The sequence below is a fragment of the Sus scrofa genome, chromosome 15 (genome assembly GCF_054392235.1).
Source record: "Sus scrofa isolate SSC_HxYL_T2T_F1_AM1 chromosome 15, Sscrofa_HxYL_maternal_Yorkshire_Landrace_v2.0, whole genome shotgun sequence".
Taxonomy (NCBI): Eukaryota; Metazoa; Chordata; class Mammalia; order Artiodactyla; family Suidae; genus Sus; species Sus scrofa.
In genome coordinates this window covers 35,988,735-36,006,158 of record NC_139397.1, presented here as the reverse complement: position 1 = coordinate 36,006,158, position 17,424 = coordinate 35,988,735, and the positions used below count along the sequence as shown (strand labels likewise).

General features: G+C 33.2%; 1 protein-coding gene across 13 annotated transcripts in view; it reads right to left on the bottom strand.

Annotated features, from left to right (window-relative positions):
• The window catches only part of DPP10 (dipeptidyl peptidase like 10), a 1,405,335-nt gene that overhangs the window by 38,450 nt on the left and 1,349,461 nt on the right, over positions 1-17,424 (bottom strand). For all 13 annotated transcript variants that reach the window (XM_085001430.1, XM_085001433.1, XM_085001436.1 and 10 more), the window contains 6 exons: positions 16,765-16,856; positions 16,253-16,300; positions 13,070-13,191; positions 11,685-11,732; positions 6,607-6,705; positions 6,430-6,499 (listed from right to left, as the gene is read on the bottom strand). In XM_085001430.1, coding sequence (XP_084857556.1) covers positions 6,430-6,499; positions 6,607-6,705; positions 11,685-11,732; positions 13,070-13,191; positions 16,253-16,300; positions 16,765-16,856 — 479 coding nt within the window. The remainder of the gene's footprint in view (positions 1-6,429; positions 6,500-6,606; positions 6,706-11,684; positions 11,733-13,069; positions 13,192-16,252; positions 16,301-16,764; positions 16,857-17,424) is intronic.

The window sequence follows — 17,424 nt, the reverse complement described above, 5'->3', positions numbered from 1 at the left end:
AAGGAAACTAAAGGAACTAGAAGGCTGTAGAAAAAGACACAGAGGAATTATTGGGATGCTGATATTTCCCAGAACAATACAGTTTTTTTGTTTTGTTTTTTAAAATATCTAGAACACTGAGTTTCTCTTTAGGTGTTGGGAGGAGTCAGATGAAGAGAGAGAGATAAGTGGGAAACAGATGAAGACTTGTATGCTGTGCTAGGGAATGTGAAATTTTAATCAGTTGGTGAATTAATAATGAGAGGATTTTTCCCAGGACAGTCATATTTTCAGATACAGATTTACCAAGTTCACTCTAGTGGCAGAGTGAAAAAGCAACTAAAAGAGAGATGATATAGTGATAAACTACAGAACAGGAAGTATAGGTAGAGGGCAGGGTGGTAGATTAGAATTGACTAGCCCAGTTACACTCTTGAAGAAGAGTCTAGGCTCTTGGGTTCAAAGGTCAAGACAAGAAACCATGGTTTCAAGAGCATTTTATTCAACATTTTAAACAATGTATTTGTTGAAAGGAAAATGTGGGAATGAAAAAAGTAGTGATGTTATCTGGACTGCTGGAGAGGAGTTGCTGGAAAATTTTTCTCACTACAAATATATCAATTAATTATGTTCTACTTTTTAAATAGAATAACTATTCAAGAAAGATATGACAATCTTACTTCCATCAATATGACCAAGTTGTAGGACTATGATTTGCACAACATTGATTAAATGATAAAAATATCTAGATAAAAATAAATAATGCTCTCCAGTTAAAGTGGCTGAGTGGAAACTGTTCATGATTCATGAAACCATGTTGATCTGGTTTCTCCACATCATCCATCTATTCACTCAACACATATGTGTGGAGCAATTCAGTAAAAACTAGTTGTTGTGAGGAATGCACAAATAAGTAAGGTGTTTAATATATATAATGTGTAAAATAAAATTTAAACATTTCTATTTTTTTCAGATGCCAAAACATTTCATAAGCCATTCTATAAATTATTTCTCTAAATACTTGCTTCTAGACTGCAGACTTTCCTTCAGAACCACTGGTGCAAAAATCTAGTGGGAGTCAGAAATTCCCTAAATAGTATAGGAAAACATCCTCACAAAACTAAGACAAAGTTGGAAAAGTAATGATATAATCAGTGTGGTTCAAAACATATGGAACACCTTTGGACATAAGGCTGTAGCTGAAGGAGGAGGCATAGATTTGAGATTGTTACAGGGTATAGATGGGCTGATAAGGAGGTTGAAAGAAAGCTTTGGGGAAAATCAGTCACTGCCTCTCTGAGGTACAGCTTTATCAAGTGTGGCATGGATAAGTTCAACATGAAAGAGTAGAAAATGGAAAGACATGATGATTCCTTGGTACCAAATGAAACTCCTCACCTAGATATGCTTGTCTTACTGGACACAAAGGAAAAAACGAAGAAAAAAAACTTTCATTTTTAATAACAGGACATCTGCCTGGATTACTTCCTACCAGGGTCTAGGCCTTTAGATTCCTATTTATTTATCAAGTGAACATGTCTAATTATAGGCTATCACTCTCATAATCTTCAATCTTGAAAAATTAAAAGAATTACAGATTAGTCAGTACATTTACATAAGCTTCCTCTATGTGTGCTAGGCGTTGTGGAGATGTACTTAACAAATCTGAAAAAGATTACAGATTTCAAGATGCTTGTAATATTTTTGTCACCTCACAGCCATTAGCACTGCTTCTTGAACATAAAAGCAACATGGTAAATGTGTATTGTACTAAATTGCACAATCAGGATTAGAAAATAAGAATAATGTAAGAAACAATAATCTAATGCTGAAACGGATATAGATGGCTATCATATATAGACTATATACGAGATGGATATAGAATCTGTATAAACAAGAATACAGACTACTGGGTTCTTAAGTACTCCCTAAAATGTTAAAAAAAAATACTACTGAAGAAAGACAATCAGGCATCTGGAAGGACAATAGGAGCAGGAAAGAAAAAGGTAGTCATGAACCCACAGAGGCTACTATAAATCTTGGCCACTGAGACTCATTTGTAGTGGCAACACTTCTTAGATTTTCTATTATGGTAAAAATCCTGTTGCCATTGATTCACTTATACTTTCAATATCATGAAATTAGGTTTGAGTTTCAGAAAGTATGGCCCCAGACAGGTCCTCAAAGAACCATTACTTTTGAGGTTCCATAATGAAGATTTAGCAGAAAGAGGATTCCAAATGGCCAGAGGCTACTTTCTTCAAAGCCAATCTTCTTTCAGCTACTCATACTTTCATTATAGAATTTTCTGGATATAAACCTATTTCTATAGATGAAGAAATAACTCACAGTCTGTCAGGTACTAGATGCACAGAATAACAATAAAGTAGTGACACCAAAATCATGAAATCATCTCTTAGGCTCATTTAAATAATAGTTACTTTATTATTCTTCACTGTCAAATGGCCCATTTAAAGAAAAACAGTAAATTATTATTATTTTCTTTTTTAAAGAGGGGAGTCCACTTATCACTAAACACAGGATTTAATCTTGAGAAAAAAATGCCATTAAATGATAAATGATCTAAGAAAACACTTTACTTAAGCCCTTTTGATCTATATAGGTTTCCAAGCATAAATATTTTAAGGATGATCATGTAGCTTAAAGCAATAGATCATTTTATAAATATAAAATTTAAAAAAATCCTCAGTTTGGCATTGTAAGTCATATTCTATAAAATTTTGAGAATTTACCCCTGAAAACTAAAGAGTCTGGATAAAGTAAACTAATATTTAGTGTAATCAGCAAATGAAAATGAATGAAAAGTAATGAGTTAATACTCACCTTCATTTTTCTCTTCATAAACAGAAAAAGTAGCAAAGTATATCCTATGGGCTTAATTACATTATTTTTCTGCCTTAGTAATGTCTATTAAATAATTTTATGGATGCTAAAGTACATTATTATGTGTTTATATTGATAATTTTTAGTATTGAAATTACTATTACTACTAATAAAAAACTATGGTTATAGTTGCAATTTATTAAACACTAAGTGCAAATGTTTATACTCTTCCAGACACTATGGTGACAGGTTTATATAGATTTTTCTTTGTTATTGTCTTCAATTTATTTATAAGTAAACTGAAGCTTAGAAAAATCAAGGAATGTACAGGTAAATCTTTGAAATGATATTTAAACACAGGCCTACCTGACTCCTAAGCCTTTACTATCCTGTGTCTAAAAAAATCTTTGACTGCTGTTCCTTTATTTTGTTTTTGGTTTTTTTAGGGCTGCACCCACAGCATATGGAGGTTCCCAGGCTAGGGGTCAAATCAGAGCTACAGCTTCAGGCCTAGGCCACAACCACGGCAATGCAGGATCTGAGCTGCGTCTGTGACCTACACCATAGCTCACAGCAACACTGGATCCTTAACCCACTGAACAATGCTAGGGATAGAACCTGCGTCCTCATGGATGCTAGTCAGATTCATTTCCACTGAGCCAAGACAGGAACTCCATGTCTTTCCTTTTTTTTTTTTTTTTAGTATTTTTAGGGCCGAACCCATAGCTTATGGAGGTTCCCAGGCTAGGGGTCAAATTGGAACTGTAGCTGCTGGCTTACATCGCAGCCACAGCAATGCCAGATGAGTCTTGTCTGCAACAGCTTACAGCAAGGTCGGATCCTTAACCTGCTGATCAAGGCCAGGGATTGAACCTGCATCCTCATGGATGCTAGCCAGATTCGTTTCCACTGAGCCACCATGGGAACTTCGACTATTCCCTTCTAATAAGAAAATTGAGTCTTGTGCTTTTCCTTATATTCCTCTTATGAAATAAAAATCATTCAAACCAAAGCACATATCTGATGGCAGGATGAGACAGTTGGCTTCTCTGACTCAATGATACAGAGAGAATTTGAACTCTTGTCTACTTCCCCCAAAGAGTGACACACCCTGGAGACAGTAGATATGCAAGTGGGTGAAGGGTCTACACATATGTCTGCACATAAATCATGCTTCAAGAAAGGATGTCTATAGGGTTCCTTTCCCTAAGAAGCCTTATTTTTCAGTGAATGAAAAGGACAATCCCTTTTCCCAAGAGGAAATATGACCAAGGCTAAAGATGCAGTTGAAATTTTTTTTCCATTTTTTTTTTCATTTTAATGTCTTAGATATTTTACCTAACAAACCACATATATAGTTCAAATAAGAAATGAATACTCATCCACAAAAAAAGAATGAAATAATGCCACTTATAGTAATGTGGATGGACCTAGAGATTATCATACTAAGTGAAGTAAGTCAGACAGAAAATGATAAATACTACTTATATAAATATCACTTATATGGAATCTAAAAAAAAGGATACAAATGAACTTATTTATAAAGCAGAAATAGACTCACAGACATACAAAACAAATTTATGGTTACCAAAGGGGAAAGGAGGGAGGAAGGCTAAATTAGGAATTTGGAGTTAACACATACACATTACTATATGTAAAACAGATGAGAAACAAGTACCTACTCTGTAGCACCAGGAATTATAGGCAATATCTTTTAATAAACTGTAGTGGGAAAGAATTCGAGAAAGAATATGTATATATATATTCTTATATGTACATATTCTTATATATATTCATTATATATTGATATATACATATATACCCAACTTCTCTGTATGCCATAAACACTGTACATCAACTGTAATTTGATTGAAAAAAGGAAGAATTGAAGACAACTAAATGAAAGAGAAGATACAAGAGGAGTTAAGTTACAAAAAGAGTAAGAACCTTGTCAAGGAAGATAGCAAAAACTTTCAGGGCCTCTGGGCCATTAGAGACAAAGGAGAAAGGTCTAGACAGAAGAAACAAAGTTAGGTCAAGGTATTAGAGTTAGGAATAAATACTGGAGTAAGTGAAGATATTAAGCATTGTATTTTCTGTGATATTTTGCTTATTAAAATAAAATGACAAATTGCCTCTATTTCTTAAAAAAACTAAATCAATGCGGTCTATATAAAAAGAGTGAATTATAGTCATAATGAGTATAAGAATCGTATGTGTGAGGCACTTTATATGTTATTTCATTTAATCTAAAAAGCAGCCTCAAAACATAGGCTGTATTGTAATGCTCATTTTATATCTGGAAAAACCAAACCTTACAAGAAATTAAGTAACTTGTTCACGGACATACAGCTAGTAAACAATAAAACTGGAATTTGAAGCCAGGCAATTTGATTCCACAGACTGAATACTATTTTCCACCTTCAGTGGTCATGACAAGTAATGTTATTTTCATTTTTACTCTTCCTGCTAAAGCTCTGAATAATTGTAGACAATTTTAAGCACTCTCATAGCAATATGTTAGCTGGGTACTTAATAAGGAAAATAACTCTCAGGAATACAATTCTACATCAATATCAAGTTAGTTAATCCATAAATAGCAGAGGGCTTCTGTGCCCAATACTATAAGTCACAATATAGTCTCACAGAAAGTATGAAGGGAATCAATTCCAATTCCAGTTCCAAGTTGGAAAAACCTAAGTCAGGTTTTTCCTGAGGATGGGATCTGCTTCCTGATGGGCATAAATCCAGGAAGGAAAACTGATTTGAGAGATATAAATATAACTCAACTGTTTCCGCAGTGGAAAGAAGTGTTTCCTCATTGTTGCATCAAGAAATAAGGTAAGCCTTTCACATGTAAGCATGTGAAAATGTGGATGTACCCTAAAAACATGCTATATGAAATAAACAGTCACAAGAAGTGCAAATACCACGTAATTCACTTATATGAGGCATTTAAAAGAATCAAACTCATAGAAGCAGTGTGCAGGATGGATGGTCCTTGGACTTGGCAGAGTGCAGGTGCCAGGGGCTGGAGGGGAGAGGGAAATGGAGAGTTGCTATTCAGTGGGTATAAAGTTTCAGTCATGCAAGATGAATCCTAGAGATTGGTTGTACAGCATTGCACCTGTAGTTAACAACACTATTGGATACATAAAATCTTGTTCAGAGGGTAGATCTCATGTTAAGTGTTCTCACCACAATTTTAAAAAAAATGGCTTTTATAAATCTAGCATAACTCTGATATGACAAATATATCCCAAAGAAAGAAAATTATAGACCAATATCATTTATTAAGAAAAAAAAGGAGCACAGAACTTGAGTAAATGCTAAGAAAACATCCATAAACCAAACTATATGTGTGATTATTCCCAGTGGTAACACTAAGCTCAATTTGGAATGCAAGAAGTACAAACAATTATACATCCCTCCATATTATTTAGTGGTGGTATCCTTGAGGAACTCATATAACTGACAGCTGTTCCAGTTAACTGCACACATAGGATTTCCTCTGTTGTTTTTTAATCAGAATACTGTCATGTGAGATATAAGAAAAATTATAAAATCTTTAGAGTCCTTTATTTCAAAAACAAATAAAATACTTACATTATCAACAGAAGAGCATACTGATTTCGGTCCGTAAAATCTTTGGGAAAGGACAACTGTAAAGGAAGTTCTTTTAAAGAAAGAGCAAAATATTAAAGACGGAGAGTCATTTACAGGAAAAACAATAAGGTGCAGAGAAAGTTGTTCTTTAATAAAACAGCATGCACCAAACTTTACCATAGTCGTCAATATGAAGCGTTTTAATTTCTGACTTTACTATCTTCTTCTTCAGGATAGTGTCTTTCAGCATAGAATTATTTTCCAATATAAAATATTCTATAAATCAAAAAGGGTAGTGTAAATAACTGCTACATGTTGATCAAGAATCAGCGCAATACAACAAATAATTATACAGCTTTACCTTTTGGCAGGCACTGTTCTAGGCACAGACTAATCTCTCATAATTTCTCTCCTGGATTACAACAACAGTTTTCTAACTGAATTTCGTTATTGCATTGAAATTGTCTCCAGTTGACCTTATACTTGGAATCACTGTTGTGTTTTCAAAATGAAAATCTGATGATATTACTGTGTTGCTTAAAAATATATTTAAAATACTACAAAGTTATCTATCATCCCATGATATAAAATTCACAATGCCTGAATTCTAATGCAAAGTTACCAGGCATGCAAAACATCAGGAAAATATCACCCATGATGAGTACAAATTCTATTCAATAGAAAGAACCTAGAGAAATGACACAGGTGCATATCATGGATAGACAGTGACATTAAAACAGAGATTATAATTACATTCCATATGCTGATTAAGGTAAAAAAAAAGCCTAAGGATATTAAGGATAAATATGAAAGATATTTAAAAAAGAAACAAGTTAAAATTCTAAAAACAAAAACTGCAAAATTTGAAATACACAAAAGATCTATCTATATGATCTGAAATGAAAAAATATTCAATGAGATTAAGAGCATATTAGATACTACACAAGAAAAGATTAATGAATTTGACAATATAGCAACAGATAATATAAAAAGTAAAACACCAAAAAAAAAAAAAAAGAGAGAGAGAGAGAGTCAAAGAATTGACAAAACATGAAGAGAAGCATTTGTGATTTGCTGGAATTGTGATTGATATATTAAATCTGTAGATTTATTGGGGACATTTTATACACTAAAAATAGAGATCTTTCTTATCCGTAAATACGTATGTGTGTGTTAAAGACTCCATTTGAGTCTTTAATTTTTCCCAGAAATATTTATTTTTATTTTAGTAGACTGACACATTTTTATTAGATGTATTATTGGATAGTGTATACTTTATGATATTATTTTAAGTAGTTAATTGAACTATTTTTAAATTTTTCACTGCCTTGTGTATATGAAATATTTGAATTTTGTATATTAATATATACTTGTAATAACAATGATAAATTCATTAATTATTTCTAATTAGGTGTAGAATCCATATTTTTGTTTATTTTTTTACAAGTGTATCTTCTGCCAATAAAGACAGTTCTTTGACTTATATTTATTTCACTTCATCTCACTGGCTAAGTTTTCTAATATAATGTTGCAAAGAAGTGGTGAGAGCAGACATTCTTTACTTTTTCCCAATCTTGGAGGAAATGCATTATCTTTAAGATTAAGTATAATATCCCCTGTAGTATTTTTGTAGATACTATTCATCAAATTAAATACTTCCCTTTATCTTCTTATTCAGTTTTTGTTATTACTTTATTATTATTATTTCATTTTTAATAAAATACTACTCTAAATCCCTTTGCTTATTGATAGTATAATATAGTAAGTTGCATTGATTAATTATTAAATGTTATAGCAATTAAGGATTCCTCAGGTAAACCTCATAGACATAGTATATTACCCTTTTATAAATTGCAAATTTTTTTGCTAGTTTTCTTGAGATTAAAAAGTGAATTAAAGCAAAAGAAAGAAAACAATCACATATGCAAAATTACGAGAAACAAAAAGATGAAAACCTAAAAAGAGGAAAAGGAATGATAGTAACATGAGACAAAAGGATTTCTGGAACACTAGGTAAAATTTTACGTATTTATATTTTCAAGTCTCCAAACATTTTGATGAAGGGCTTCTTTTTCATTATAAAGGTAATATATATTCATTTTAGAACATTGGGAAAATACTCAAGGAAAAAGTAACAGAAAATTACGTGAAAGGCTTCTAGGTAAATGCAAGACTTTTACCATTTGTGAATATTGTCTTCTGGAATTTTACATGCATTTTCAATAATTTTGTTTAAGGGGGATACATATTTGAGCTCCTTAATCACTTGGAAATACAGCTTAAACACTTCTTTTTTCTTTCTTGTTTTTTAAATGGCCTCATCTATGGAGGTTCCCAGGCCAGGGAATGAATCTGAGCTGCAGCTGTGAACTGAGTCACTGCAGAGACAATGCCAGATCCTTTAACCGGCTGTGCTGTAAACCAAACCCACGTCTCTGCAGCAACCTGAACCAGCACAGTCAGATTCTAACCCACCGTGTCACAGCAGGAACCCCTTGCTAAACATTTTTGAAGAATTAACTTTTATAAACATTTTTCTTTTAAATTTGTAATCCTAGAGGGGAACTGGTGGCAACTTTATTAGAACAATTTGATGAAATTTTAATAAAAAACTATTGATAAATACTGGACAATGGGCAGGAGTATCATAAGAGAAAGTACCATAACCCAGGGCTTATGACAGTGGCTGGGCCTGCAGGTCAAGGGGAGAGAGCAGTTCCTTGGAGACGGTAGTGGGAAAGATCCAGTGACCTTCACCCAAGTCATAGCCACTTGGGTGACTCCACAGGGAAAGCACTGGATAAACAGATACTCTAAAGTCACTTTTCAGCCTCTCTTCAGTCACCCAGAGAATTCACTTTAGCTGAATCCAATTGGCAGCCAAATGGCAGCAGAATTTAAGTCATCAATACAAACTCCTCTGGGGTACAGACCATGGGAGAGAAAAAAAAAGTTAAGAGTGGTTCTGAGAAGACAAATAGAAGATATACAGGGCACAAATTACTATTCCATTAAAGTTTATTTACAAACCCCCCTTTCATTATTTATATTATTTTTTCACTATTATCAGTAGCATGGTTATAATTTTCTCTATTTACAATTCTCTCCTCAATAAAAACCATTAAAAGGAATAATACAGAGTAAATAGACATAAAAGACTTAATGCTTATGGCTGAGTTATTTTTTCCAAAAGATTTACTGTAATTTATATTTCTACCAGCAAGTTATGAGAGCCTCATTATATCCTCATTAGCAATGTAAATTTTTGATGTTATTAATTTGTTAGGAAAAATTACTTGGCAGTGTTTTACTTTGCATTTCTTTGATAACTAGTGGGTTTAAAGGTTTTCCATGTTGGTTAAATATTTTCATTTTTCTTTTTTCACAATATTTTTCATGCTTTATTCTACTTCATATGGCCCCAAAATGAGTTCTGACTGATTCATTAGTTTAACAAAGATTAACCTGAACATCCATTAGCCTGAAGATTTACTTGCAATCAAATATAAATTTTATCTCAGTAGTAATTGTGTTCTGAAAAGAAAATCAAGCCTTTGGTCACTGTTTACAGTTGCTTCTTGTTTTTCTTGACCCTGAAACTATCAAAATTAACTTATAAATGGGAAAATCAGAAAGATTTCTCTTGATGAAAATGTTTCATGATTTATAACAGCAGTTATTAGAAAACAACATTGCATTTTAACAGTAGAATAAAATTAAAGTTAGGCTGGGAATTTTTTTATTATCATTTTGGCAGAATATGTGATATAATACAAACAATTGCTGTTTATTGAGTGCCTCCTATGTTGCAAATATAACTCATCTTCACAGAAAAGTCATTTTGTAATTTTCATATGAGAAAACTGATTCAGTGAGATACTAACTTGTCTCAGGTCCCACAAAAGCTATATGACAGACTCATTTTATACACTAATTTTTCTCTTTATGAAATTCAAGCTTCTTTGTATTTTATCAAATATACTATCTTTATGATCATTATTGTTGCTGTTAGTGTTAATATTCAACAGATTTAATTTGTTTACAATAACCTCTTTAGGACCTATACTGACAAGTAGAAACTAAAAGATGTGCTAACCAATTTCCAACCACACAAAATGCCATTAACTATTTAGAAGTTTGTTTTTTTTTTTTCTCAGAATAAGCAGGGAGTCTCCATATGTTGGTATTTGAAGAGTATAAAAGCTCTCTCTGGTTTCTAAAACTATTATTTGTCACTCAGCATTACACTTTTATGCCTATATCTCTTTTAAGTCAAAACATTTAAGACAGACTCTTATTTAAATCTAAGTATGTGATGAGAGAGAAACAACAACAGAATAAGTTGCCATTATATTGATTCTTGGCTCTACCAACTATTATGTTAAAGTGACTCTAGCCAAGTTTTTTAATTGTTTATGACTCAGTTTCCTCATCTGTAAAAAGAATAATAAAATTAACAAATAGGGCAGTGGTCTGAGGCGCAAATGTGTTAATAAATAGAAGCCTAATTTACTAGGTTATAGTAGCCTATGGTAAATCATTAGAGCATGAAAATGTTGGTCAGATAATTTTTTTTAATTAAAAGAAGGAAAAGAAGGATAGGACAAAGGAAAGAAAAGAGGCAGGAAGCAATCTTGCAATTCATTTTTAAGATTAGCTCAACCATGGTTTTATTTATATACTCTAATCTTAAAGTCCTTAAATACATGGACTGTATCTTACCAGCCTCTGTCATACGGCCTGATGAAGTTAAGTTCTCATTCAGTAAATGCTGGACAAATAATTATATAAAAGAATAACTGAATATATAAAACTAACCCTGAATAACTGAAATAAATAAGATAGAAAATATATAAAACCATATATTTTTCATAAATGTTCCAAAAGTAAATGTGTTGCTCTGGAGGAGTAATCTGTATGAGGCTCAAGAAGGAGTGAACCAGAGCACTAAGGGACCAGTAGGCTGAAATGTGCCTAACTGTGCTTCATCAATCATTCCTCATTGAAAGTGACACAGTAGATACCCTATTTTAGGCATATAAGATCCAATTCCAGTTGTAACACAGCTCAAACCACTTGCTTTACTGTTTCTCTTATACATACAAGATCAAGTTGGTGGTGGCTACATAGCTTTCCCCATGCTAGGGACTCCTCTGAAGATAGTCCTATAGAATATGACACTCAGAGTAAATAATATAATACGAAAGACCACTGCCAACCCTGACTATTCTGCATTGCCATGTTTGTGCACTTACTTGTGGGGTTGTCCGTGCTATGTAGACTGACCACTGGAACCCCAGGACCTGGATTTTAGAAATGTAGGTATTAACATTTGAAAGACATCAAAGTAACAACTGGAAGGTTACATGGCAGAATTCTTTTTTCCAAACGTAAGCATTTCATGGTTAAAGCATAAGGAAACAGAAACCAGATTGATAGATTTTATTCCTTTCTATGGATATTTTAATCAGAAGAGTAAGAACACATGGGGAAAGAAAATATTTGCAAGATTATTGTTAAAATCCTCCCTTCTCCAAAATGTCCTACACTTTTATATTTCTATGGTTTTACCCAGTCTTATGTACTTTACTCTCTTTTTCTCTAGTCCTTTATAGAGAAGTCACTGATGTTCAGAAAGTTGATTCACAACCCTGTGACCCTTCATCCTCTCATCCAAGATTAAGTTTTATTTACCACTCAGGCAAGAAAGAAAGAACACATCATATTAGAAATATTTCAACAATGAGACAAACTAAAAAATGGAGCTAGTTATATGTTAATTAAAATATATAACAGGAATTGTTAAACCTTTCGAATATAGTGATTAATGCAGGTGTAACCTTAAGATGGTATCTTGAAACTTCAGTTCTCTAAGGAATTCTATCTAGGGGTATAATGGTGTTCCTCTGGTGTCATCAAACAAGTACTTCTCTCTTTTAATTACTTTATTTCAGATGTCAAGAGAGAAAGTAACTAAAAAGAGCAAGTATTGGTCTATTCCTCATGGTGTCTTAAAACAGGACTATTTAAGTACCAGCTGGAGCAGGAGCACTCAATCCATCACAGTATAAGAGGACATATCCCATTTCATCTCTGGAAAACACAGTATCCCATTAAATGGAAAATGATTCCTATCAGTACAACCTAGAGATATCATACCACTATGTAAGACTATAGGATACTCTTACCAGATAGAAGGAATAACAGGGGTAAACATAATTTCTCAGAATTGAAGGGGACTAGATCCATGGGATTAAATTTCTGATGATCAAAAATTTAACAACTAAGCCATTATTTTAATAAGAAAACTACTGCTTTTCCTAAAGTCTAGGTAAATTAGTTTATTATTCTAGCATGACTTTGCTGATGTAAATATGTTTATTCACTTTTTTAAAAGGTCCATGTCAAACAGCACTTATTGACCATATACATGTGTCCATACTGACTTACTCCCAATTTCCATCTTTTAAATAAAGTATTGGGTACGATTTGTATTTAAATAAACTCCTAATTTACAACTTCTTAAAAAATTAGATAAACTAAGAATAGCAAATCACATAGCTAAGGTAAATGTTACTAATGATAGTAACAGATACTGATCAAATAAAATGAATAAAATAAATCAGAAAGGATCTATTACCTTTACAGAACAATAAGAAATGTTGATTCATGGGACTAAAACTGGCACCAAAATATGTACATTGTTCTTTCATAAAATTACAAGAAATGCATTGACGATTCAATAATCCTTCAGTAGAAGCACTGGGGAAAGAAAAAAAAAGTTAGAAATGCTACTATTCTAGGTACTTAATAACATAAACAAGGAAGCTATATAATTACTTACATTGTTTTCTTGTAAATTGTGACTTACCATAACTGCAAACACAGTCAATTTCCATTACTAATGTTAAGAAATAGCACATCTTTCTTCTCTGTAATAAAACTAAAATTATGTATACCTATATGTATGTAATACATATGTATTTACATATACTTATAAAGAAACTGACTTCCACAGGGTTCAATATAACTTATTCTTATTTATATTTTTATAGATATTTTGTCGTAAAGTCTTAAACTACCCACAGATAGGCATAAATCTTCAGCAAAAATATTAGTTGAAAGAACTAGTAAATGTTTTCACAAGTCACCCACATATAAAAAGCTTATAATTTCCTAATTCAACATTAGATTTGGGTATTAGTGCCATATTTTCCCACTAAACACTTGTGCTGAAATTTCTGTTAAAGAAAAGCTACTTCTGTATGACAAATAGAGGTGATGTTAATGATCATACATACTTTACGACATCAGGGATGTAGATAAAAAGAAAAGCACTCATATCTTTATTCTACAAATGACAGTTTGTAAGGTCAGATGGGTTGGTTGAGGCATTTACCAAAGTTGCATTTCATGTACAGACACATTTATTTTATAAATAGATACTAATCATAAATTACCTATGCTGATAGGTGAAAACACAGTTAATGATAAATTTTTAAAAATTTGACTGGGTGAAATATTCTCAATTTCACTTTGCAATGAAATGTGATTTTGGCTATATGTTTATACATGTATCATAGTCATGTTGATTTTGATGTGCAATTTGCCATAGGCATGGGGATGGGAACAGTGGTGCTGATGCAGGTGTAGGAACGACCAGAAGCAGTTGAGGGTAACCAACGGTTTAGTATCATGCACAATATCATAGCTTCACATTTGAAATATTTGGGGCTCTTTTTAATCCAAGATTTCCCTTTACTAGTCAATATTAAAATACACTAGGCACTTAAACACATTACTTTCACATTTATGATAAATCATATCCTTTTTTTCTGTTTTGAATTGGTATATATATATACATATATATATATATATAGAATAACATTCACCATTTTAACCATTTTTCAAGTATATAGTTCAATGTCATTTATTACAGTCACAATGTTGCATAACCATCACCCACAGTAAGACTATGAATGTGTTCCAGTGTTTTAGTGAGTGACAGAATTAGAAGTTAAAACATTTTCTCTCTCTACTCTTCCATATAACTTTTCAGATCCAAGTTCCTTAAAAAAGGGTTTTGCTATTTTCTCATTATTTAGACTATGAAATTACTAAAATAAAAAATGCAAATTTAGAGACAAAACTATAACACTGAGTATGGTAGCAGCTCTGATCTAATGCCATAAATTAAATCAACCAATTATTATTTTTATGGCACAGACAAGACATTGATTGAGTTTTCTGGGTTAAACACTAACATTATCTTACAGTCAAGCCAACTGGCACTTGATGAGCCATTTAAAGGGAAATTTATTGGTGCTATATTTTCTTTATAACACAGGCTGCTGCACTAGTACAGGTCATAGATATATTGACCGTTCTACTGTTCTGCCTCAGTCACTAGAGACATAAGACAGGCATACAAATCTAAGGACTCCTTGTGATTCAAATCACAACTTAGGCTAATAAGGGAGGAGTGGATGAGGCAATTCCATTAACTGAACTTAGCCAAGTCTAATCTTCTGACACTGTCATTTTTTTCTGTAAGAGTTTTTACAAAATGAGAGAAATCAAACATTGGTCAAGTATTTCCACATCTCTAAATGATGATTCATAATATCAGTATCAACCATGGTATAAGTTTCAAGAAAGATAAGCTTCAGGTAACCAAAAAGAAAAAGTGACCAGTACATTAATTAAGACCTCTAAACCAAAATTAGATTTAGTTAATTAAATAAACAGCTGTTCTTCCTCTGCTCGTCATTAGAATTGAGAACATGGGTTCCAGACTCTATGAGAAAAAAAACAAAGACTATGAAAATGACATTTTGGGACATGTAATAAAAAGGAGAGGCTCCCTTCAGATGAAAGCAATTTATGCATACTTAAGAGTGTGTGGGTGAAATAGAGTTAGGGTACTTTAAACACACGTTTTGACTCTCAAAGGAGAATCTAGGCTACTTGGTAAGAATCAGTGGTGACACTTCTTCAAACATGATGAATTTCCACTGAGAATAAGCCATGGCAGTTTTGACACTTTAAAAAATGGATCTGTAAAATGGAAATTAGAAAGTGTATATGAAGTCTAGAATTAATAAGTCGCCTGCCAGAGAAAAAAAAAATAAAAGTTATTCTCATGAGGTCCTGGTGAAAGCTTTCTGAGTGAGGAGACATTGTCACACTAAGTAGGAATGACCTTAAGCCTCTTTTTATGAATATAACTTTCCATCTGGGAAAATTGGCCAGATGAAAATATTCCACCTCCATGGCTTTATTTTAATAAGCAAGGAGTGCTTCTGGCTTCAATCACAATATTAATGGATTTCACACACTATAGGAGGAAAAAGGAGAAACTGCCACTCAATCCACTTGGCTAAGTGTTCACATGGTATTTTATTTTGTTTAGGAAAAAAGTGATATGTGTACAATGTTATTGCACTGAAAATTTTAAATGAGGCTTTGCAGAAGAAAAGACTACGGGGAAAATATATAAATACTCATGATATGGGTAGTTGACAGAAGCCAACTTCCAAAAAAAAAAAAAAAAGAAGAAGACATTTTGAGGCTGTAAAAACAAGTGAGGGAAAAAATAAAGAAGGAGCAGCAAGATGGTCTCCAGTCCAGCTCCAACCCTTCAGGCTCACAAAGGTCGAGGACTGAGGAACTGGACCAAGAATGTGAGCTTTTGCTGTGCCTAGCTGGCTCTCTCCTCACCATATTGAAAATGAAGCTTCAGATTTTTGCATCCCATCTATGTGCAGTGGAGGTGGCCACTGAGGAATCAACCTGTGCAGAAAGAATCTCTCAAGCCTCTTACCTGTACAGCTGCCTCCCTCTGGGAGATGACTCGGTGCTCAGAAAGTAACTGCCCATGAAAGAAAACAATACAAACGTCAGGCACCCATCAATTTTTGCTGCACTGAGTTTTTCACTTGAATTTTCAAACTGTCAGACAACAGGCAAAAGCTGTTCTATCATTCAACCACAGGACTTTGATCCACTCGGGAAACATTTTTTTCTTAACATATTTTCGCAATTTCCACACTCTTTCTCTCTCAATCTCTCTGAGCATGTGTGTGTGTGTGTGTGTGTGTGTGTGTGTGTGTGTGTGTGTGTGTGTGTGTGTGCGCCTGCGCACATGTGCCCAAGTGTGTCTGTGCAAGTATCTCTCTGGGTGAAGTATAAGGAGAATCTTTAAAGGAAAGTTTGTTCTTTATATGACCAGGCTATTTGGACTAGGACCATGGTAAGTAACACAAAAATCTGGCAGAAAAGATTGCCTTTCACAACACTGACTTCCAACCTGACTAGAGAACTAAAAACACTCACATTTTTTGCGTTGATTCATCGTATGCCAGAATCTTGATCACTTCCCAGTTTCCTGATGTCAGATGCCGCACGATAATTTGCTCACTTTTACTCTGCAAAGAAATAGAAAATATTGATTTTCTTTTTTGTTTAAACAGCATCTCCCTGGTCAACATGAAAGTACTCAATGCCTTTGCCACTTTTAATTCTTTAATTCTCAGCTCACCTTGAGTTTATTGTTTTTAATGTCAAGAATGCATACACATTCACATAAACACAGACCCAGGTAGGATGGTGCCTTTATTCCTGTGCTGTGGGAAACTATTCAGAAAGCATCTCTAGGTGAGGATGCCTGCCATCCTGACATTGGGAGTCATCTGAGCAGTTGGTATAGACAAAGGACTTTGATAACACTCATCTAAATGAGCAGCAACTATGCAGTTTGGACAGTTTTAAATAAAACATTTCCAGCAAATTTCATCCCAAACAGATACTGGGTGTTATATGCTTTTAACATTTACAGCATGTGCGTGACTATACAATTTGCTATTTTCACTTCATTATTTCTGAGATTAATTCATGTTGATGCTTGTAGTCATAGTTTATTTTCATTGCTGTGTTGCATTTTATTATATGTATGGATATTGCAAAAGTAATCATTTTTTTGACATTTGAGTGATT